This window comes from Primulina eburnea, chromosome 7 (genome assembly GCF_022965805.1).
Source record: "Primulina eburnea isolate SZY01 chromosome 7, ASM2296580v1, whole genome shotgun sequence".
NCBI classification, from domain to species: Eukaryota; Viridiplantae; Streptophyta; class Magnoliopsida; order Lamiales; family Gesneriaceae; genus Primulina; species Primulina eburnea.
In genome coordinates this window covers 30,916,550-30,938,956 of record NC_133107.1, presented here as the reverse complement: position 1 = coordinate 30,938,956, position 22,407 = coordinate 30,916,550, and the positions used below count along the sequence as shown (strand labels likewise).

General features: G+C 39.9%; 2 protein-coding genes and 1 long non-coding RNA gene across 4 annotated transcripts; 1 reads left to right on the top strand and 2 right to left on the bottom strand.

Moving 5' to 3' along the window:
- The first annotated feature begins 668 nt into the window (after positions 1-668).
- On the top strand, positions 669-2,156 carry LOC140837429 (NAC domain-containing protein 2-like). The gene is made up of 3 exons (XM_073203590.1): positions 669-932; positions 1,020-1,297; positions 1,432-2,156. The coding sequence occupies exons 1-3, from the start codon at positions 764-766 to the stop codon at positions 1,864-1,866; spliced, it is 882 nt and encodes a 293-aa protein (XP_073059691.1). The 5' UTR covers positions 669-763; the 3' UTR covers positions 1,867-2,156.
- Positions 2,157-3,913: 1,757 nt separating this feature from the next.
- On the bottom strand, positions 3,914-5,313 carry LOC140837430 (uncharacterized). 2 transcript variants are annotated; one of them, XR_012119327.1, is made up of 3 exons: positions 5,060-5,313; positions 4,947-4,970; positions 3,914-4,579 (listed from the first exon to the last, which is right to left on the bottom strand). It is a non-coding gene; the product is annotated as an uncharacterized lncRNA (long non-coding RNA). The 2 variants fall into 2 exon arrangements; XR_012119328.1 differs by having other exon boundaries at positions 3,914-4,260.
- Positions 5,314-6,401: 1,088 nt separating this feature from the next.
- On the bottom strand, positions 6,402-17,875 carry LOC140835863 (uncharacterized). The gene is made up of 6 exons (XM_073201274.1): positions 17,697-17,875; positions 16,292-17,560; positions 15,869-16,210; positions 7,565-7,788; positions 7,073-7,177; positions 6,402-6,940 (listed from the first exon to the last, which is right to left on the bottom strand). Exons 1-6 carry the CDS (start codon positions 17,873-17,875, stop codon positions 6,402-6,404), a joined length of 2,658 nt encoding a protein of 885 aa, XP_073057375.1.
- Positions 17,876-22,407: the final 4,532 nt, after the last annotated feature.

Sequence of the window (22,407 nt, the reverse complement as noted above, 5' to 3'; positions counted from 1 at the left end):
TTGTAATGTCAAATAATATATATTGTTGACTTCTTTGATCCCGTGTGTATTCTAACATTTAACTACATTCAAATGAAATCAAAATATTTAATTCGAAACAAATGCAAAATTTAAAACCGATAATATAATGGTAAAATCTTGTATAAGACGATCTTCGTATTTTGTGAGATAATATCTTATCTGGGTAATCCATGAAAAAATATTATTTTTATTTAAAAGTATTACTTTTATTGTGAATATCGATAGGGTTGACCCGTCTTAGAGATAAAAATTCGTGAGACCGTCTCATAAGAGACCTACTCTATTATAATTGAGAACCAAACAAAAAATCGTGATTTTGGATTCTAATGATTCATACGGTATTGTTTTTTGTTTGTTGCTCAATAAAACAGATAAATTTGGTATTTATCATAACCCGGTTCATTCATATAAACCGGTTCAATAAGACTACAAATCACACCTTCCGCATATAACACCCAAACACAACCAGACGTACCGAGTCCCGCCAAAACAGGTGACGCAAGCAGTGACATCATCCACCCCTGCTTCAGATCCCGCCACGTGTCCCTCCCAACCTTATCCCCCACGTGTCTTCTAGAACACGCCGCAACCCGCAGCCAGGTGTCCCCCCTCTCCCCCCTTTATATACGCTCTCCTCCCTTGCGTACTAAGTTTTCACAAAACCCCCATTCCTCTCTCTTATTCCCCCAATTTCTAGGGCTCGATTGATTGATTGTAATCATCACCTGAAGCAGAAGAAGAAATGGCGGCCTCCGATTTGCATATGCAGTTGCCCCCCGGATTCAGGTTCCACCCCACCGACGATGAGCTGGTGATGCATTATTTGTGCCGGAAATGCGCTTCGCAACCAATTTTCGTGCCGATTATCGCCGAAATCGACCTTTACAAGTACAATCCATGGGAACTTCCAGGTGGATTTAATCTCGAGTTTATCATTCAGTACAATCTTAAAAAGTATCCTAGTGTATTGATTGTTTGGTTCTGTTGATTTCGAGCAGGATTGGCTCTGTACGGTGAGAAAGAATGGTACTTCTTCTCTCCTCGGGACCGGAAGTATCCGAATGGATCGAGGCCTAATCGTGCGGCGGGTAGTGGATATTGGAAGGCCACCGGAGCTGATAAGCCGATCGGAATTCCTAAGCCGGTGGGGATTAAGAAGGCGTTGGTGTTCTACTCCGGGAAGGCTCCGAGGGGCGAGAAGACCAATTGGATCATGCACGAATACCGCCTCACCGACGTGGACCGATCCCCTCGCAAGAAGAACAACAGCTTGAGGGTGGGTTCAATTTCGTGCCGAGGCTAAAAAAATAATAATAATGGAATACATTGATTGGTTGACGTTGGCTTTTCTTTCCAACGGTTTGGATTGATTAATGAATGAATCTGACGGCTGTGGTTTTTCTTGTGCAGCTGGATGACTGGGTCCTGTGCCGCATATACAACAAGAAGGGCGCCAGCGAGAAGCACGCGCCTCACGTCATCCCCCGGGACCTGACGCACGCGGTGACGCCAGAGGAGGACATCAAGCCCGTCATCGTGACGTCACTCGCCGACTCGTCCCCGGCGTTGTACGACGACTTCATGTACCTCGAGATGTCCGACTCCATCCCGCGGTTGAATCCGGACTCGAGCGGCTCCGACCACGTGATCTCGCCGGAGTTCTCCAGCGCGGTAGAGGTCGAGAGCGCCCCGAAGCTGAGCGAGTGGGAGAAGTCGGCCCTCGACTTCCAGTTCAACTACCTCGACGCCTCCCCGTCGATGGACCTGCTCGGCCCGCAGTTCCATAGCTTTTACCTGGCGGAGCCGCCGACGGAGATGTTCCCTTTTCTAAGGAAGCCGTTTTAGGAATCGTGTCGGCGCAGCCGCACGTCGCACATGAGACCCGGGGTCTATGATTATGCACGTGCGGAAATTGTTTGTATTTTGTAAGAAATAGAGTGACGCAAAAGGGTAGCCTTGTAGGGCAAAGTGTTAATACTAAAACTTGTGTTGTTTCAACTATTTATTATTTTTATATTTATATAAATGAATTTTATCTTTAAAAAATTGAGGTTTTTTATTATTTAATTTCATATATTGTAAAAATTAATACTAATTATAAATTTTTAGACCTATATTGAATTTTTAAATATTTAGTTGATTTTTGAAATTTATTTTCAAGCTCATGACATTTGACTTGTGTTTGTGTCAAAGTGGTTGTCCCTAACTTTGAATAAATTCCAAATTGATTCAAATGCTCTTAAATAATAATATACTTTTTTTTTTCACATGTAAAATAGTGGATTATACTAATTAGATATTTCTAGATTTTATGGCATTTTCAAATTGGTTAGCTGATTTTTGAAACTATAACGATGATTTATTTTAAATAATTATTTATTTTTATTTTCTTGTTATAGAAAATAACTTTAAAATAATTAAGGTATTTTGCCCAAATTGACTCCAAATTGACATGAAAATAAGTTACTCCAAGGTCTAATGGATAGTAATATATAATAATCTTTCTATAATAAATTTTGATATATAATATAAACTTGCCAGACAATTTTTGTTAAAAAAATAACCTTTCTTAATACACACTGAAAATTTAGGGTTCGATTCCAGCAAATGACACTAGTCCAGACGCAGGTTTCGAATTTACCTTGAGCCTGAAATCACGAAGAAGACCGTTAGAAAAGAGCCGAGAGGGTGTCCCGGCGTAGCCCTTCCAACGCTTAAGTCAGAGACTGGGGATATAAGGGAAGATCAGCTAAGGGTGATGCTGAAAATAATATAGTGAATGAATGAGTTATACACCCGAACTTGATATTTATAGGAGAATACATGAGCACGTGATGAGTCTGTCTTCCATTTGGGCTAAGGACGAGCCAGAGGTAATGGGCTCGTCCACGGGTATCACCAGTCCACATCTTAAAAATTAAAGATTTAAAATGAGTTTATAATAGGCTTACAATGTACTTCTATAGCAACTTGGGTTAATCTTTTTTGTAAAGAGAGAACGAATACGAAGTAGTTGCTATAGAGGCCCATAGTGCAGTCATGCAGGACCATACTCAGGCTTGGGCTTGGGCTCGGCCTCGGGGCGTGATATAATGATATCAGAGCCGGTCACCGACATGGAACACCAGGAAATAAGTGCTATGCAGGGCAAAGTACTATGTACATGAGAGCCACCTCTTGAACCTGTGGGACAAAGTGCTACATGATGAGAGCCACCTCTTAAACTTGTAGTAGTCTCCTCTAGATTCTCGCGTTCTGAAGGAGTGGTATTTGTGATACCATTGTCTCAAATATTAAAAATGAAAGACTTAAAATGAGTTTATAATTGCTTACAATGGACTTCTATAGTAACTTGAGTTAATCATTTCGTAAAACGAGAACGAATACAAAGTAGGATATAAATACCCATTGTGCAGTCACGTAGGCGTGAGCTCGGGCTCGGGCTCGGGCTCGGGCTCGGGCTCGGGCATGATAGAATTGTGGGGGCCCGTGCTCCTGATTAACGTTTAATGACCAAACAACCAGGATTTATTAATGTAAACAGCGAAAGCGATTAAAAATTTTCCATTTTGGGCCTACAGAAATTTCGGCATGACCTATTCGTAAATAGGACATCCCAAAAAAATCAAAACATCACAAATCAAATTTATATACTCGAAATAAAGTCACAACATCAATTCATAACCTATAGCCGCACTGGCCAGGACTAAACACATGCAGAGCCGGCAAGGCTCGATCACACAACTATCAATTCAAAACATCGTAAAAATAACAATACAGCTACACGGGGCATCTCCCCGGTAAATGTATGACTCCATAATATAATATCTGGGAACTTGCAACAACAATCCAATTACTGGGCACCGCTACCTGACGCTCCACCAGACGCTTCAAATCCTCCTGAATAATCTGCTATGGCATCAAAAACAACCGCAGCATAAACAGAAAAGAGGGGCCAGGCCCCAGTACAACGAACCAGTAAAATTATGACAATTATAACTGACGTGAAATAAAATCAAGTAAAATGCAATGAAATGCAATGCAATGCGTGTCGGTAACAATGAAATAACGGATACCAAAACGGAGTTCAAATGAAACGCATCAACAACAAGAACAGTGGCCACCCGTGCCAGGAATGCAACAACGTAATATCATGCCGCCGTTCATCCATGCACGTAGCATCGAGGGTCCGGTAGCGACCCGGTCAGTCCTCGAGCAGTCATCAAGAGAGTGCTAATCCTATCACTCGTTCCATCGATAAGATGTCAGGAGTGATCTATCCTATCACTCGCATCCATAGATGACGCAACATCTCAACAGATCAGCAATGATAGCAATCAACGGAGTCAAGGCTCGAAATGCTATGTATCAACTCAAATAAATGCAGGAATGCAATCACGTATTAACAGAGGCACATAAAGCACGCCACAACTCATTACAAAATACTTAACGTCATTCCACATCACTATAGACGTCATAATAAAACGGTTCATACGTACCTCAACTGAACCCTTAATTTACCACTGATATTCTTAAGGATTTCTCGAATAATCCAATCCTGTGGCAAATAATACATTTCATATCAAGTTCAATTTATTTTTCCAATATTCACTAATTTAGCCTAAAATTACAAAAATCCATAATTTAGGCTTTACAATTTCTAAAACTCATCGCAAAGTCAAATATAATGATTTATTTAACTTAAATCTCTCAATACCGGACAACTTGAACTTTCGAAAATTCGATCATATCGAATCTGAAATTTTTCGATATTTACTAGGAATTTCCAAAATGTTCATTTTTTTATTTCTAATGCTGTAATCACATCCCACTAACGATTTAACATTTCACAAATCATAAATTCCCAAATTAATAGGCTAAATTCGAAATATTATCTAAATAAATTTCGAAAATTAGCTTAATACCTCCAATCGGCTCCGATATAGCACCTACAATCAATAATCCAATATATATTAATTATTGAAACTCAATTGAATTAAAATCCACAAAATTCGAAACCCTAAAATCATAATTCTACCTCTGAAATATCGAAATTTGCTTAAAGCTTCGAATTTAAGCTTCAAACAACATAACCCAAGCTTCCTTCCAACTTTTCCGGCGAAAAACAGGCGGCGGTCTTCGACGGGTTTTCGGACGACGTGATTTTTCTTAGCAAAACTGGTATCAATGGATAGCTCTCGCCGAGAGGATTCCAAAACTATGCTTACTTAAATTTTCGGACAAACGGAGCGGCAAAAATCGAGGAACAAAGTTTCGAAATTGACAAAAACAAAGAAAGATGGAGCTTTCGGTGCTGGAGAGGAAAACGGGGAGAGAGAAAGAGCTTATCCTTTTTCTTTTATTATTATTATTATTATTTAAAAAATAAATACGAAATGGGCTGGGCTTGGGGTGTTATAAATTGGGCTCTCACATTCTCTCCTACTAATAAAAGATTTCGTCCTCGAAATCTAACATACACATCATTTATACAAAAGTGGCTTACAAACATTCACCACTGATACTACATAGGGAAATCAGAATACATGGAATAATTTATTACATTTTCAAACAAATGAGGCCAATCCTGACGCATCTTAGCCTCTAATTCCCATGTAGCTTCTTCTCTCCCATGTCTACTCCATTGCACCATAACCAGTGGAATCGTCTTATTCCTGAGTTGTTTTTCTATACGATCAAGAATTTGCTCTGGATGCTCCACATAGCTAAGAGAACTATCTAACTCCACCTCATCAGTCCTCAAGACATGAGAAGGATCTGGCTCGTACTTTCGTAACATAGATACATGAAACACATCATGTATCGCAGACAAACTCTGCGGCACGTCCAAACGATAAGCCAATGTGCCAACCCTCTCAACAATCGCATATGGACCAATATAACGCGGAGCTAGCTTCCCTTTGCGCCCAAATCTCATAGTACCACGAAACGGTGATACTTTCAAGAAAACCTGGTCGCCAACCTGAAACTCTAAAGGCCTACGCCTTTTATTAGCATAACTGGCTGGACGATCCTGAGCTGCTTTCATTCTTTTCCTGATCATTTCAACCTTCTCTTTCATTTCTTGTATAAATTCTGGTATTGCCATCTGTTTTTCTCCTACATCTTCCCAGCATATCGGAGATCTACACTTTCTACCATACAAGGCTTCAAATGGTGCCATTCCGATGGTTGCTTGGAAGCTATTATTGTAAGAGAATTCAACAAGTGACAATGATTCCTGCCAACCACCACTAAAATCCATCACGACTGCTCGCAACATATCCTCGAGTGTTTGAATGGTCCTCTCCGACTGACCATCTGTCTGTGGGTGATATGCAGTACTCATCGCCAACTTTGAATCCAATGCTGATTGCAAACTACCCCAAAACTTTGAAAGTAAACCTGGGATCACGATCCGATACTATGGTTACAGGCACACCATGCAATCTCACTACATGATCGATGTACATTTTTGTCATTTTCTTATAAGTACAAGTACGATCATAAGGAATAAAATGGGTTGATTTAGATAATCTATCCACAATCACCAAAATCGCATCACAACCACGATTAGAACGAGGTAGGTGTGTCACAAAATCCATAGCAATGTGCTCCCAATTCCACTGTGGCACTTCAAGACTATGTAACATACCACCAGGTCTCATTCTCTCAGCTTTAACCTGTTGGCACGTCAAACATCTAGCCACAAAGTCAGAAATCTCTTTCTTCATACCTTCCCACCAGTAATGAGATTTCAAAATATGATACATCTTTCTGATTCCAGGATGAACACTATGTCGACTACAATGAGCTTCTCGAAGTATAGATTCTTTCAAATCTATCAAATTCGGAACCACAAGTCTACCATTATAGCACAGACATCCATCTGAAGCAACACTGAACTTGTCTGATTGACCTGTCTGAGTCAATTCTTTCAATCTATGAACATGCGGATCAGTTCTCTGTGCTGCTTTGATTTTAGAAACAATCTGTTGTTCAACTTGAATAGATGAAACTATAAAGTAATCGCCCTTAGACTGATAAGTACATCCTGAAGTTCCCAAATGCTCATGAACCTTTGAAATAGTCAAAGATGCCAACATTTTAGGCTGAACATTTCTTCTCAAAGCATCTGCAACTTGATTCATTCTCCCTGGTTGGTACTGAATCTTACAATCAAAGTCTTTAAGTAATTCCAGCCATCGACGCTGTCTCATATTCAAGCCAGACTGTGTGAAAAGATACTTCAGACTCTTGTGATCAAAATAAATCACAAACTGTTCTCCGTACAGATAATGACGCCATATCTTCAATGCAAACACAATGGCAGCTAACTCCAAATCATGAACTGGATATCGAGTCTCATGTGGCTTCAACTGACGAAATGCATATGCAATCACTCGCCCATTTTGCATCAAAACACAACCCAGTCCATTTAGAGAAGCATCTGTACAGACAACAAATCCACCTGAGCCTGAAGGCAAAGTTAGCACCGGAGATGTGGTCAAATTTTCTTTCAAAGTCCGAAAACTAGACTCACATTCTGTAGTCCAAACAAAACATCGATCTTTCTGTGTCCACTGGGTCGTAGGCCTAGCTATTCGAGAAAATCCCTCAATGAAACACCTATAATACCCAGCTAATCCCAAAAAGCTTCGAATTTCAGACACATTGGTTGGTTTAGGCCAATTGATAACAGCTCCAACTTTACTAGGATCAACAGATACTCCTTGTGCAGATATAACATGGCCCAAAAATAAAACTCTGTCCAACCAGAACTCACACTTAGAAAATTTGGCATACAACTGCTCTTCTCTGAGTGTTTGGAGAACTAGTGTCAAATGTTTTTCGTGCTCTTTCTTTGACTTGGAATAAATCAAGATATCATCAATAAAAATGATAACGAATTTATCTATGAATTCCGGAATACACGATTCATTAGATCCATAAACACCGCTGGAGCATTAGTCAAACCAAATGGCACGACTAGGAATTTGTAGTGTCCATAACGTGTCCGAAACGCTGTCTTAGGAACATCTTTCTCTCGGACTCTAGAGCTGATGATAGCCGGAACGAAGGTCAATCTTGGAATACACAGAAGTACCCTGCAACTGATCAAACAAGTCATCAATACGCGGCAGAGGATACTTATTCTTCACAGTTGTAATGCTCGAGACTTAATTACTGTAATCATACATTGATTAATTTCATGATTGAGGTTATACGAACTTGAATGAAGAAGTCGGGCATCGTTATAATATAAGCCAAGATGTTCAACCGAACATCTCAAAAGAAATGACCGGCGCACATGCGCGAAGAAACACGCGCATATGCGCGAGGGGTCCAGAAGCCCTCGCGCATATGCGCGAGAAAATGCGCGCATATGCGCGACAGCTCCAGAATCTTTGGCGCATATGCGCGAGATGAAGCGCGCATATGCGCGAGTGGTGTTTTGGCAAATTTTGGAGAAGTCACGTACGATTTACATGCGCATATATACAAACGTAATTCTTCAGAATGGAAATAGGGAGAAAACGAGAATTCAGAGCAAATCTTTAACTTTTGATTTTAGAATTCAACGTACGAGAAATCCGTCCGTCTGATTTTGAATCTGACTTCAGTACCGAGTTCCTATCGACGTAGGCTACAACTGGACGTAAGTTTTGCTACGTTTTGATATGCTTTGAAATTATGGTATTGTCAGAATATGATATGATTCATATATGGTGTTCTTGGCATGTTAGACATCGTATAATCGAAACCGGACTGAGGAACAGATACCATATGAAATTGTTATGATGTTTAGAGTTGAATTGATTGAGAATTGATATCAGGATTGGAGTATTATCGAGTATGAGATATTAGAATTAATATCTGATCGATATGGTATTGTTGGGTATATTGATATTATACCGTTATGCCATCGATATCGAATTAGGTTAAATATTGAGTAGAACAGATTTGATTCGAGTGGTGTATTGATATTATACTCCTCGATATTGTTCTTGTCAGATTGAGTATTGACAGGCTTCGTGTTCGAGACTTCGACAGAGCCAAAGTATCAGAAAGAAAGGTATAAATTAATGTTGTGTTGGGATTGCACAACTCGAGGAAGGTTTGACTCGAGTTTCCCTAAATCACATACTTAGTTATTACATTGATTCTTGTAATTGATGAGATTGATGATTGTAGTCTATTGATTTATAGCCACTGCATGTAATGACTGCTGATTCGCTAGTCATTGATTGATTTGCTTAGATACTGACTGTATGTATTGATTACTGAGTCGTTGAGTCATAGGCTGATTCGCCTAGTCACCGGCTGATTCGTCGGGTTATTGACTGATTCGTCTTATTATAGGCTGATTCGCCTAGTCACCGGCTGATTCGTCTGGTGATTGACTGATTCGTCTAAACTTAAGCTGATTCGCTTAATTACAGGCTGAGTTGTCTGATTATTGGCTGATTCGCCTAATTACTGGCTGATTCATCAGGTTATTGACTGAGTCGTCAATTCTGCGGCTGATTCGCCCAGACACTGATATATGAATTATATCGATGCCGTTTAGGGATTGATTCATTCCTATCGACTGAGATTCGATATAATTACCTATATCCAGACATCGGGATCCATAGGATAGAGTTGAGTCGAGTCTGAGACGACGCGTCAGTGGAGTCGAGTCTGAGACGACGCGTCGGTTGAGTTGAGTCTGATATGACATGTTGATTTACATTGTTTACGCCATTCATGATTATTGAATGTTTGATATGAATTTATGTTTCTGATTTGAGACATGTTATGAATACTTCTTATATATGCTTTCGTATATGCTTTTATATGACTGCATGTTTACATTGTTTATACTGGGATATTTATATCTCACCGGAGTTATCCGGCTGTTGTCTTGTTTTGTACGTGCGCATGACAACAAGGTGGGGCTGGATCAGGGTCAAGAAGAGGATGAGAGAAGATTAGATAGCGTGGAGATCCGGGCTTCGAAGCAACATAGGATTCAGGCACTGATATGTAGTTGAACCTAGTTGAATTCTTTTAGATAACGCAAGATTTGTATGTTCATGTTTAATATGTAATTTGAGTAAATTACATTACGTTTCTGCTTTGTATTTGAAAAAAAAAAAAAAATAGACCCTGTTTTATAATTGATTAATTAGTCCCAAACATGATTAAGAACTTGATTAGCGTCCGGGTCCCCACAACAGGTGGTATCAGAGCCGTAGGTACCAGAACTGTAGATTCTTTAGATTGAGATAGAAGAGGCTAGTGAGCGGGGTAGATTGAGGTTTTCTTTCCTGCTTTTGAATGCTAGCATGTCTTGCTGCGTTATATAATACATGTTACTTGACTTATCTGATTTGATTTTGTAATATGTATTATTGGGAACGAATCTGAATTGATTCTCGATCAGCAGTAAGATGATCGGAGGAGAGACTGAATTGAAACAGGTTTGTTGGATTGGATTACTAATCCTTTTGAGTTTCAGATATGCCTCCTACACGAATTCCAGAACAGGGTAGTACATCGAATCCTCCAATGGATGTAACACCGACTCCGATGAAAACCTTGCTGAAGAGGTTTCAGTCATTCAAACCACCCACTCTGACGGGTACTGAGACATCAGTCGAGTGTGAGAGTTGGTTAGGTAGCATTGAGTTGCTGTTTGATTCACTGGAGTACAGTGATGAGCGCCGGATTAAATTGATTGGACACCAGTTGCTGGATGTTGCACAAAGCTGGTGGATTACAATGAAGAGGGTCTTGGAGCAACGAGGTACGATTATTACTTGGGATGTGTTTAAAACTGATTTTTATCAGAGATTTTCCCAATATCGTACAGAAAAGACAAGGGAGCGGAGTTTGCCAATTTGAGACAGGGTCAGCTGAACATTGAAGAATATGTGACCAAGTTCTCTACCTTGTTGAAGTTTGCTCCTCATGTGTCTGAAAAGACGAAGCCGTTGCTGATCAGTTCATCAATGGCTTGAATCCCGATATTTTTACATTGGTGAACACAGGGCGACCGAATAACTTTGCTGATGCCATGAATAGAGCAAAGGGCACTGAAGCGGGCCTGATAAGGCAGAGAGGAGCTGAATTTGTTCCTCCAGTGTTGAGACCACCGCAACCACTTCCCCGATTTGAGAGTGGCAGTAGCAGTGGTGGAAGAAAAGATTTTCTGAAAGCTAGAGGAAAGCAGTTTAAGAAGTCTGGTGGCAGTTCTTCTAGCTCCAGTGGTTCTCAGTAGAGTTATACCGGTGTTTACTGCGGTAATTGTGGAGGGAGACATTCCACTGAGCAATGCCAAGGAGTACTTGGTAGTTGCCACTTCTGCAAACAACAAGGACATTTTGCCAGAGTATGTCCACAGAGGGGTTCCCAAAGATCCCAGGGAGCCGAACCATCTGGATCAGCGGCACAGTGGAGTAGACGATCAGCTGCCGTTCCTTCATTGCAGCCAGTACCATCTCAGTCACAGCAGAGGCCAGGAGGAAGCCAGACAGTTGGCCAGCCTCCTAGACAGCAGGCCAGAGTATTTGCTTTGACCGAGGAACAGGCTCAGGAAGCACCAGATGATGATGTTGCAGGTAACTGATTTGTTTGATTTTCCTGCATATGTATTGAGGGATACTGGTACTTCACATACTTTTGTTTCTGAGAGATTTGCATTGATGTATGCACTATCTGTCGAGTCCCTATTTACTGTAGTATTTGTTTCTTTATTTTGGGAAAAGATCTGGTATCAGCGATTTCTGTTAGATCTTGTATACTACAGTAGGATAAGAATGAGATCGAGTTAGATCGTGTGGTAGCTTGTATTGTACTAATGTTCTATGATTTTGGGACTGCATTACTGATATTGATATGCCAAGTCCTGAGCTACCATAGATTAGTTCCAGAAGATGGTAAGAATCAGACCTGAGATGACCAAGAGATGAATACTGTACGATAAGGATTCTAGATTGTGAATTCTTTTGATATTCGTACTATCTATGACTCAATTATTACAGAAAGGAGCAGAATGACTCCTTATGTATTCAGTTGATTTACTGAAGCTGAGTCTATCGTTGGTTGATTTACCAATAATAAGAAAGTTATTTATGCTTTTCCCAGATGAGACTTCAGATCTGATTTCAGTCCGAGAGATTGATTTTAGCCTTGAACTGATATTAGAAATTGTTAAAATTTCGAATCCTGACTGAGACAGATTGCATTCAGGATGTGTTATATCTGAATATGACATGTTTGGTGATTTTACCAGAGTTAAACCGTGATTAGTCAGCTGAGGTTGACATCAGTGTCAGACAGTTGTGGTTTATGAATTTAGCATGTGTTGAATCTGATTGAATATTGATGTTATTCTGAATATGTGGTTGAGACGGATTGTAGACAAGGAAGATTATGTTGTATCGTCCGAATCAGAGCTGATTTTGAAACGATAGCAGTTCAAAAAGCTGATTAGAATGTTTAAAACTCAATATCGATAATCAGAACAGAGTGTCGATCAGAGTAACAGATATATGATTGTGTATGTTGTATGAGATTGATTATCCTGTGATATCAGATGTGTCAGAATTGTACAGCAAAGCTTGATAGTGATAGTTAGAGCCGAATACCAGGTAGGTATTTCCTCTTTAATTTATGTTATTAACTGATTTGTGTATACCAAATAGTTCGAATCAGAAAGAACAGATATTGTCAGAAGCTTACAGTCATGGATTCAGTGTTCAGTCTGATGATTGAGACTGTATTGTATTCGAACAGATAGTTGTGATATAGACAGATGAGATCAGTTATAACAGAAATGTATTGAAATGTTGGCAGAAATTATACTGATATGTCTAAATTGCTAAAAAAAAAAAACAGAAAGATAGAAATCAGAAGATTTATTACAGAATTGTATAATTCTGAATAAAAATGGGAATACATTTCTATGGCTTTCGTAATGAAATTACTGCCATTTCCCTACAGATTATGATATGATATGATTATGATTGATAGATTGTTCAATCTATAATCTATTAGTTTGTACAAGATAACGTACAAACATGACCAGATGACACAGATTGATGTCAGAGAGGTGGTCAGAAAGATCAGAATGCCACAGTAGACTATGTCAGATTGTGATTTTGCTTGAGATTGTATTCGTGACAGAATGTATCACGAGCTTTCTTTTAGATTGTTTTACAGATTGGCAGACTGTCAGAATGTATTAGCCAGATATTAGAGGATTTTTGTACAGCTTTAGTGCTGGATGTTAGCACTAATTGATATAACTTATTATCATGACATGACAATAGCTATCAGCTTATCAGATGGGTAATAAGATAGTTATAGATGAGACGGTATACAGTGAATACTGTAGATTTCTTTTGAAGAAAATTCGAAGGAAGATGAAGATAGTTCAGAAAGAACAGATGTCATAAACCAACATTGGATGATGATGATTGGTATTTGAGGTCGAGGATTGAATATGTCCTAGATCGAGAGCAACAGATTTAATGATGGTTGGCTGTATTGAATAATTATAGACTATGGAGTGGTTTATACGGATGTTGTATAACCAACATGGCAAGATTGATTTTGTCAGAATTAAATGGAGAAGTATTATGACATTATACTTTGTGAATTCTTATTCCAGACCGGAATCAGATATTTGAGTTTTGGTTTAAACTCTATATATACATTTCTTCTGAATCGATTACTTGTGAGTTCGAGGACGAACTCAGATCTAAGAGGGGGAGAAATGTAATGCCCGAGACTTAATTACTGTAATCATACATTGATTAATTTCATGATTGAGGTTATACGAACTTGAATGAAGAAGTCGGGCATCGTTATAATATAAGCCAAGATGTTCAACCGAACATCTCAAAAGAAATGACCGGCGCACATGCGCGAAGAAACACGCGCATATGCGCGAGGGGTCCAGAAGCCCTCGCACATATGCGCGAGAAAATGCGCGACAGCTCCAGAATCTTTGGCGCATATGCGCGAGATGAAGCGCGCATATGCGCGAGTGGTGTTTTGGCAAATTTTGGAGAAGCCACGTACGATTTACATGCAATATATATATATACAAACGTAATTCTTCAGAATGGAAATAGGGAGAAAACGAGAATTCAGAGCAAATCTTTAACTTTTGATTTTTGAATTCAACGTACGAGAAATCCGTCCGTCTGATTTTGAATCTGACTTCAGTACCGAGTTCCTATCGACGTAGGCTACAACTGGACGTAAGTTTTGCTACGTTTTGATATGCTTTGAAATTATGGTATTGTCAGAATCTGATATGATTCATATATAGTGTTCTTGGCATGTTAGACATCGTATAATCGAAACCGGACTGAGGAACAGATACCATATGAAATTGTTATGATGTTTAGAGTTGAATTGATTGAGAATTGATATCAAGATTGGAGTATTATCGAGTATGAGATATTAGAATTAATATCTGATCGATATGGTATTGTTGGGTATATTGATATTATACCGTTATGCCATCGATATCGAATTAGGTTAAATATTGAGTAGAACAGATTTGATTCGAGTGGTGTATTGATATTATACTCCTCGATATTGTTCTTGTCAGATTGAGTATTGACAGGCTTCGAGTTCGAGACTTCGACAGAGCCAAAGTATCAGAAAGAAAGGTATAAATTAATGTTGTGTTGGGATTGCACAACTCGAGGAAGGTTTGACTCGAGTTTCCCTAAATCACATACTTAGTTATTACATTGATTCTTGTAATTGATGAGATTGATGATTGTAGTCTATTGATTTATAGCCACTGCATGTAATGACTGCTGATTCGCTAGTCATTGATTGATTTGCTTAGATACTGACTGTATGTATTGATTACTGAGTCGTTGAGTCATAGGCTGATTCGCCTAGTCACCGGCTGATTCGTCGGGTTATTGACTGATTCGTCTTATTATAGGCTGATTCGCCTAGTCACCGGCTGATTCGTCTGGTGATTGACTGATTCGTCTAAACTTAAGCTGATTCGCTTAATTACAGGCTGAGTTGTCTGATTATTGGCTGATTCGCCTAATTACTGGCTGATTCGTCAGGTTATTGACTGAGTCGTCAATTCTGCGGCTGATTCGCCCAGACACTGATATATGAATTATATCGATGCCGTTTAGGGATTGATTCATTCCTATCGACTGAGATTCGATATAATTACCTATATCCAGACATCGGGATCCATAGGATAGAGTTGAGTCGAGTCTGAGACGACGCGTCAGTGGAGTCGAGTCTGAGACGACTCGTCGGTTGAGTTGAGTCTGATATGACATGTTGATTTACATTGTTTACGCCATTCATGATTATTGAATGTTTGATATGAATTTATGTTTCTGATTTGAGACATGTTATGAATACTTCTTATATATGCTTTCGTATGCTTTTATATGACTGCATGTTTACATTGTTTATACTGGGATATTTATATCTCACCGGAGTTATCCGGCTGTTGTCTTGTTTTGTATGTGTGCATGACAACAGGTGGGGCTGGATCAGGGTCAAGAAGAGGATGAGAGAAGATTAGATAGCGCGGAGATCCGGGCTTCGAAGCAACATAGGATTCAGCACTGATATGTAGTTGAACCTAGTTGAATTCTTGTAGATAACGCAAGATTTGTATGTTCATGTTTAATATGTAATTTGAGTAAATTACATTACGTTCCTGCTTTGTATTTGAAAAAAAAAATAATTTAGACCCTGTTGTATAATTGATTAATTAGTCCCAAACATGATTAAGAACTTGATTAGCGTCCGGGTCCCCACAACAGTAGCCCGGTTCAACTGTCGATAATCGACGCACATTCTCATTGTTCCGTCTTTCTTCTTTACGAACAATACTGGAGCTCCCCAGGGCGACATACTTGGTCTGATATAGCCTTTCTCCAGTAAATCCTGAAGCTGTTCTTTGAGTTCTTTCAACTCTGTCGGAGCTAAACGATATGGTTCTCTAGATATAGGATTAGTCTCTGGCATCAATTCAATGCTAAGATCTATTTCCCTTTGAGGCGGAAAACCCGGAATCTCATCAAGAAATACATCAGGAAAATCCTTGACAATGGGAATGTCTGAAACTTGCAATTGTTCTTCCCGTGTTGCATCAAGAGCATAGATCAAAAATCCTTCGTTGGCGATTGACAACAACCTGAACATTTACATTGCAGATACTAATGGAATTTGAGACTGTGAATCATAACCATAAAAATTTCATTTGCTGCCATAATACGGTCTAAATCTGACAATTCCATGGAAACAGTCCACAGTAGCTCGATAATTCGTCAATATATCCATACCGAGGATACAATCGAAATCAGACATGGCTAGCTTGATTAGATTAGTTATCATAATGTTATCCTCAAATCTAATCACACAATTTATGACTATTTCGCGAGACATCAAGTATACACCGGCAGGAGTAGCCACAGACACAGTATCCAACAACGGAATAGTAGCAATCTCATGCTCATCAACAAATGTGGCAGATAAAAATGAATGAGATGCTCCAGTGTCTATCAATATGCGCACAGGATAATCGAAAACATAGCAAATACCTGCAATCACCCCGCCTGATGCATCCTGAGCCTGGTCCTGAGTCAATGCATGTACTCTAGCCTGCTGCGGCACTGGAAATTGCTGCTGAGAAGGACCTCGAGGTGGTGGATAACCAGACTGCTGAAATGACTGTACAGGAGCATACGGCCTGAAAGCTGGTCCTCGGGGAACCTGTCCAGACTGTTGTGGCTGAAATTGTTGTCTTTGGGCATTGGGGCACACTTTAGCAAAATGCCCAACTTGACCACATATATAGCAAGACCCCTGGACTCCTACACACTGTGAACTAAAATGTCTTCCACCACAGCGGTCACAGTACAAAGCATTCAAAGACCCAACAACACTGCTCCCTCTAGTACTGCCTGAACTGGAGGAGCTGGATTGAGATTTCTTCTTAAATTGTTTTCCTCTTGCCCTGAATCGTTGTTGCTTCGGTTGCTGGGATGACTGTTGAGGCTGATAAGGAGATAAACCCGCTGGCATCGGCATATGACTTCCAGATCCTTGAGAAATAGATGCTGGAACTGGAACTGGCCGTGATTCTCCTCTGAGCAGACTAGCCTCTATCTTCTTCGCCATTTCTACAGCTTGAACATATGTATTAGGCGATCCAGTCATCACCAAAGTATGAATAGTCCCTTGTAGACCATGCAAGAAACGAGAAAGTTTGGACTGATCATTTCTTGCTACATGTGGCACATATGGCAAAAGAGCAGAAAATTGAGAAGCAAATTCAAAAACAGTTTTATTTCCCAGCACCAATTGGTTGAACTCTTCTTCCTTGCCATAATAATAAGAAGGAGGTGCATATTCTTGGGTAAACTGAGTACGGAATACTTCCCAAGTAATGAATTGTCCAGATGCTTTCAGTGCTTCCTCTGCAGCTTCCCACCAGAGTTGTGCTCGATATTTTAACTGATAGATTGCAAGCTTCAGTCCGACACTTTCGGTATATTCGAGCAAATAAAATAGATGGTTTATGCTTTTCAACCATCCGGATGCTTTTTCGCCATTTTCAGTGCCAAAGAATTTGGGAGGACGTAATTCTTGAAATTGAGAAATTATTAATTGCATCCCACCAACTTTCTGAGTCAACTGCTCGAACTTCTTGATTCACTTCTTCCTCCACGTTTCTAGCAACCTGGGCTGCAGGACGACCACGTATACCCCTGACAATATCTTCAAGTCCTCGGACATTCTGGGCTTCTGACTCCTGGACAAATTCTTTTCCCTTTTTGCCTCTTCCTCCAGGTGCCATTCTATAAGACACGAGGATTTAAGATCAGGCAAAATAACTTAATAAGCACAAAAGAACCAAAGGAAAGCAGAAACTTAATCTCATAGCTAGTTATTAAACTAAGTTCAAAATCTAATCAACAGTGCTAACTTAAGCTAATTAAACTAAATCATAGTACATAGTTCAAACAAGATCAAATAGTCAAACACATGCGCAATCATTTTATTTGTGTCTAGACTCAAGTGCCCTAGACTCTAATTCGAGCATATCCCAGTTACGCTCTGATACCAACTGTGGGGGCCCGTGCTCCTGATTAACGATTAATGAACAAACAACCAAGATTTATTAATGTAAACAGCGAAAGCGATTAAAATTTTTTATTTTGGGCCTAGAGAAATTTCGGCATGACATATTCGTAAATAGGACATCCCAAAAAAATCAAAACATCACAAATCAAATTTATATACTCGAAATAAATTCACAACATCAATTCATAACCTATAGCCGCACTGACCAGGACTAAATAGATGCAGAGCCGGCAAGGCTCGATCACACAACTATCAATTCAAAACATCGTAAAAATAACAGTACAGCTACACGGGGCATCTCCCCGGTAAATGTATGACTCCATAATATAATATCTGGGAACTCGCAACAACAATCCAATTACTTGGCACCGCTACCTAACGCTCCACCAGACGCGTCAAATCCTCCTGGATAATCTGCTATGGCATCAAAAACAACCACAACATAAACAAAAAAGAGGGGTCAGGCCCCAGTACGACGAACCAGTAAAATTATGACAATTATAACTGACGTGAAATAAAATCAAGTAAAATGCAATGAAATGCAATGCAATGCGTGTCGGTAACAATGAAATAACGGATACCAAAACGGAGTCCAAATGAAACGCATCAGCAACAAGAACAGTGGCCACACGTGCCAGGAATGCAGCAACGTAATATCATGCCGCCGCTCATCCATGCACGTAGCATCGAGGGTCCGGTAGCGACCGGTCAGTACTCGAGCAGTCATCAGGAGAGTGCTAATCCTATCACTCGTTCCATCGATAAGATGTCAGGAGTGATCTATCCTATCACTCGCATCCATAGATGATGCAACATCTCAATAGATCAGCAATGATAGCAATCAACGGAGTCAAGACTCGAAGTGCTATGTATCAACTCAAATAAATGCATGAATGCAATCACGTATTCACAGAGGCACATAAAGCACGCCACAACTCATTACAAAATACTTAACGTCATTCCACATCACTATAGACGTCATAATAAAACGGTTCATACGTACCTCAACTGAATCCTTAATTTACCACTGATATTCTTAAGGATTTCTCGAATAATCCAATCCTGTGGCAAATAATACATTTCATATCAAGTTCAATTTATTTTTCCAATATTCGCTAATTTAGCCTAAAATTCCAAAAATCCATAATTTAGGCTTTACAATTTATAAAACTCATCGCAAAGTCAAATATAATGATTTATTTAACTTAAATCTCTCAATAACGGACAACTTGAACTTTCAAAAATTCGATCATATCGAATCTGAAATTTTTCGATATTTACTAGGAATTTCCAAAATGTTCATTTTTTATTTCTAATGCTGTAAACACATCCCAATAACGATTTAACATTTCACAAATCATAAATTCCCAAATTAATAGGCTAAATTCGAAATATTATCTAAATAAATTTCGAAAATTAGCTTAATACCTCCAATCGGCTCCGATATAGCACCTACAATCAATAATCCAATATATATTAATTATTGAAACTCAATTGAATTAAAATCCCCAAAATTCGAAAACCTAAAATCATAATTCTACCTCTGAAATTTCGAAAATTGCTAAAAGCTTCGAATTTAAGCTTCAAACAACATAACCCAAGCTTCCTTCCAACTTTTCCGGCGAAAACCAGGCGGCGGTCTTCGACGGGTTTTCGGACGACGTGATTTTTCTTAGCAAAACTAGTATCAATGGATAGCTCTCGTCGAGAGGATTCCAAAACTATGCTTACTTTAATTTTTGGACAAACGGAGCGGCAAAAATCGAGGAAAAAAGTTTCAAAATTGACAAAAACAAAGAAAGATGGAGCTTTCGGTGCTGGAGAGGAAAACGGGGAGAGAGAAAGAGCTTATCCTTTTTCTTTTATTATTGTTTATTATTATTATTATTATTATTTAAAATAAATACGAAATGGGCTGGGCTTGGGGTGTTATAAATTGGGCTCTAACAAGAATGGTATCAGAGCCGGTCACCGGCATGGAACACCGGGAAATAAGTGCTATGCGGGACAAAGTGCTACGTGTATGAGAGCCACCTCTAGATTTTCGGCGCTGGTGGATCGAGAGGTAGGGTCGCGACGAGGACGTCGTGATCTGTCACGCTTCAAGCCCGGCTCGCGTCTGCGTGACTGAACAATGGATTCTTATAGCAACTACTTCGTATTCGTCCTTGTTTTACGAAAATGATTAATCCAAGTTGCTTAGAAGTCCATTGTAAGCAATTATAAACTCATTTTAAATATTTCATTTTTAGATGTGGGACAAGTGTATCACAATCACCCCTTCTTCAGAACGGTCGTCCTCGTCGCGGTCCTGACCACTTGATCCATCAGCGTCGAGATTCTAGAGGTGACTCGTACAGGTTCAAGAGGTGGCTCCCATCATGTAGCAATTTTCCCTGCAGGTTCAAGAGATGCCATGCACATAGCACTTTGCCTAGCATAGCACTTAGTTTTCGGTGTTCCATGCCGGTGACCGGCTCTGACACCATTTTGTCACGCCCCAGATTCGACGACTGTCCTCACTGTATCAAGACGGGTCTTTCCAGCGTGCTTATGTCCTCACTCACACGCACCTTAGGAAACTTCACAATGGGTCACCCATTCCAAAATTGCCCCAAGTCAAGCATGCTTAACTTTGGAGTTTACGTGATGAGCTACCGAATAGATGATGCACCTTTGTGATATGAGTAGTACCAATCAAATCTTTTAAGCGCTATTTAACTGTACAGTCTCATACCTGAACAGTTTTTGAAATCGCTCTACTTCCGGTGTGAGATTGGTTTATTCATGTTCCTTCGCCTAGAATCCTGTCAGGAGCCGCTAATTATTTGTGCAAACTCATTGCATCGACGATCACCTACACCCTCTTCAGCCCCGGGCCTCACATGCCCACCAGCTTCCGCTTGGTTCGTCCCCGAACCACACCGTACTAGGAGAGGTCAAATCTGATACCATTCTATCACGCCTCGAGCTCGGGCCTAGATATGCGTGACTGCACAATGGCCTTTATAGCAATTACTTCGTATTCGTCCTCGTTTTACGAAAATGATTAACCAAAGTTGCTATAGAAGGCCATTGTAAGCCATTATAAACTCATTTTAAATCTTTCATTTTTAAGATGTGGGACAAGAGTATCACAATCACACATCCTTTAGAACGCGACGTCCTCGTTGCGGTCTGATCACTTAATCCACCAGTGCCGAGAATCTATAGGTGGCTCCTACCGGTTCAAGAGGTGGCTCCCGTAATGTAGCACTTTTTCCTGTAGGTTCAAGAGGTGGCTCCCATACACGTAGCACTTTGCACTGCATAGCACTTATTTCCCGGTGTTCCATGCCGGTGACTGGCTCTGATACCATTCTGTCACGCCTCAGATTTGACGACTGTCCTCACTGTATCACGACATGTCTTTCCAGATGTCTTCACTTACACGCACCCTAGGAATCTTCCCAGGGGGTCATCCATCCCAAAATTACCCCAACTCAATTACGTTTAACTTTGAGTTCTTATGTGATAAGCTACCGAAAAGAAAAGGCACCTTCATAGTATGAGTAATATCGATCAAATCTTTTTAGCCCTATTTAACTGTACAGTGTCATACCTGAACAATTTTTGGAATCCCTTTCCTTCCGGTGTGAGATCGGTTCATTCGTGTTCCCTTCGCCTAGAAGCCTGCCAGGAGCCGCTCATTGTCCGTACATAGCCTTCTTCAGCCCCGTGCCTCACATTACTTGGAGGTGGGTTTCGAGGGTGCAGTCAACCTTTTCAAGGCTCACGGTTACCCTCCGCCAGGCGCTCCCACTGACTTCATCGACATCGAGGATTTCATAGCGAGTCTCCCTCCTAATTCTTAGACCGTGCTCTTTTACTTATGCCATTTTCTCATTTATGCGGACGATGTATTCCTTCGGGCCATATTTGTCACGCATTGCATTGCTTTACTTTCCGCACTATTATGCAACTATGGATTTTGTGACGCTTATATTTTCTTTTGCGCACTTTCGGCATGTACGAAACTCTCTTTACGCCACATTTAGTATTTTGCATTCAAATTTACTGTTTCTTCTGAGTTTATCTCTGATACTTACAAGGAAAATAAAATCTTCAAAGTGCGAGCTTACCGAAACTCTTCCCTTCTGCAACACTTAACTTAGTTAATAAGATATAACTTTTGTTACACCTCTCTAACTCTTCTTCTAGGCACATCCTAAGTAGATAATACATGATTTTTGATCTCTTCACGAT

What these genes read in the sequence shown, in the direction of transcription:
- LOC140837429 (XM_073203590.1), top strand. Translation starts at nt 764, where the DNA reads ATGGCGGCCTCCGATTTGCATATGCAGTTGCCCCCCGGATTCAGGTTC. An exon ending in CAATCCATGGGAACTTCCAG is followed by an intron (nt 933 to 1,019) that starts GTGGATTTAATC and finishes GATTTCGAGCAG; the next exon opens with GATTGGCTCTGTACGGTGAG. An exon ending in AGAAGAACAACAGCTTGAGG is followed by an intron (nt 1,298 to 1,431) that starts GTGGGTTCAATT and finishes TTTCTTGTGCAG; the next exon opens with CTGGATGACTGGGTCCTGTG.
- LOC140835863 (XM_073201274.1), bottom strand. Translation starts at nt 17,875, where the DNA reads ATGGCACCTGGAGGAAGAGGCAAAAAGGGAAAAGAATTTGTCCAGGAG. An exon ending in TTTTGTTTGGACTACAGAAT is followed by an intron (nt 7,178 to 7,564) that starts GTGAGTCTAGTT and finishes AGTACCAACCAG; the next exon opens with GGAGAATGAATCAAGTTGCA. An exon ending in GCATTTGGGAACTTCAGGAT is followed by an intron (nt 6,941 to 7,072) that starts GTACTTATCAGT and finishes TGACTCAGACAG; the next exon opens with GTCAATCAGACAAGTTCAGT.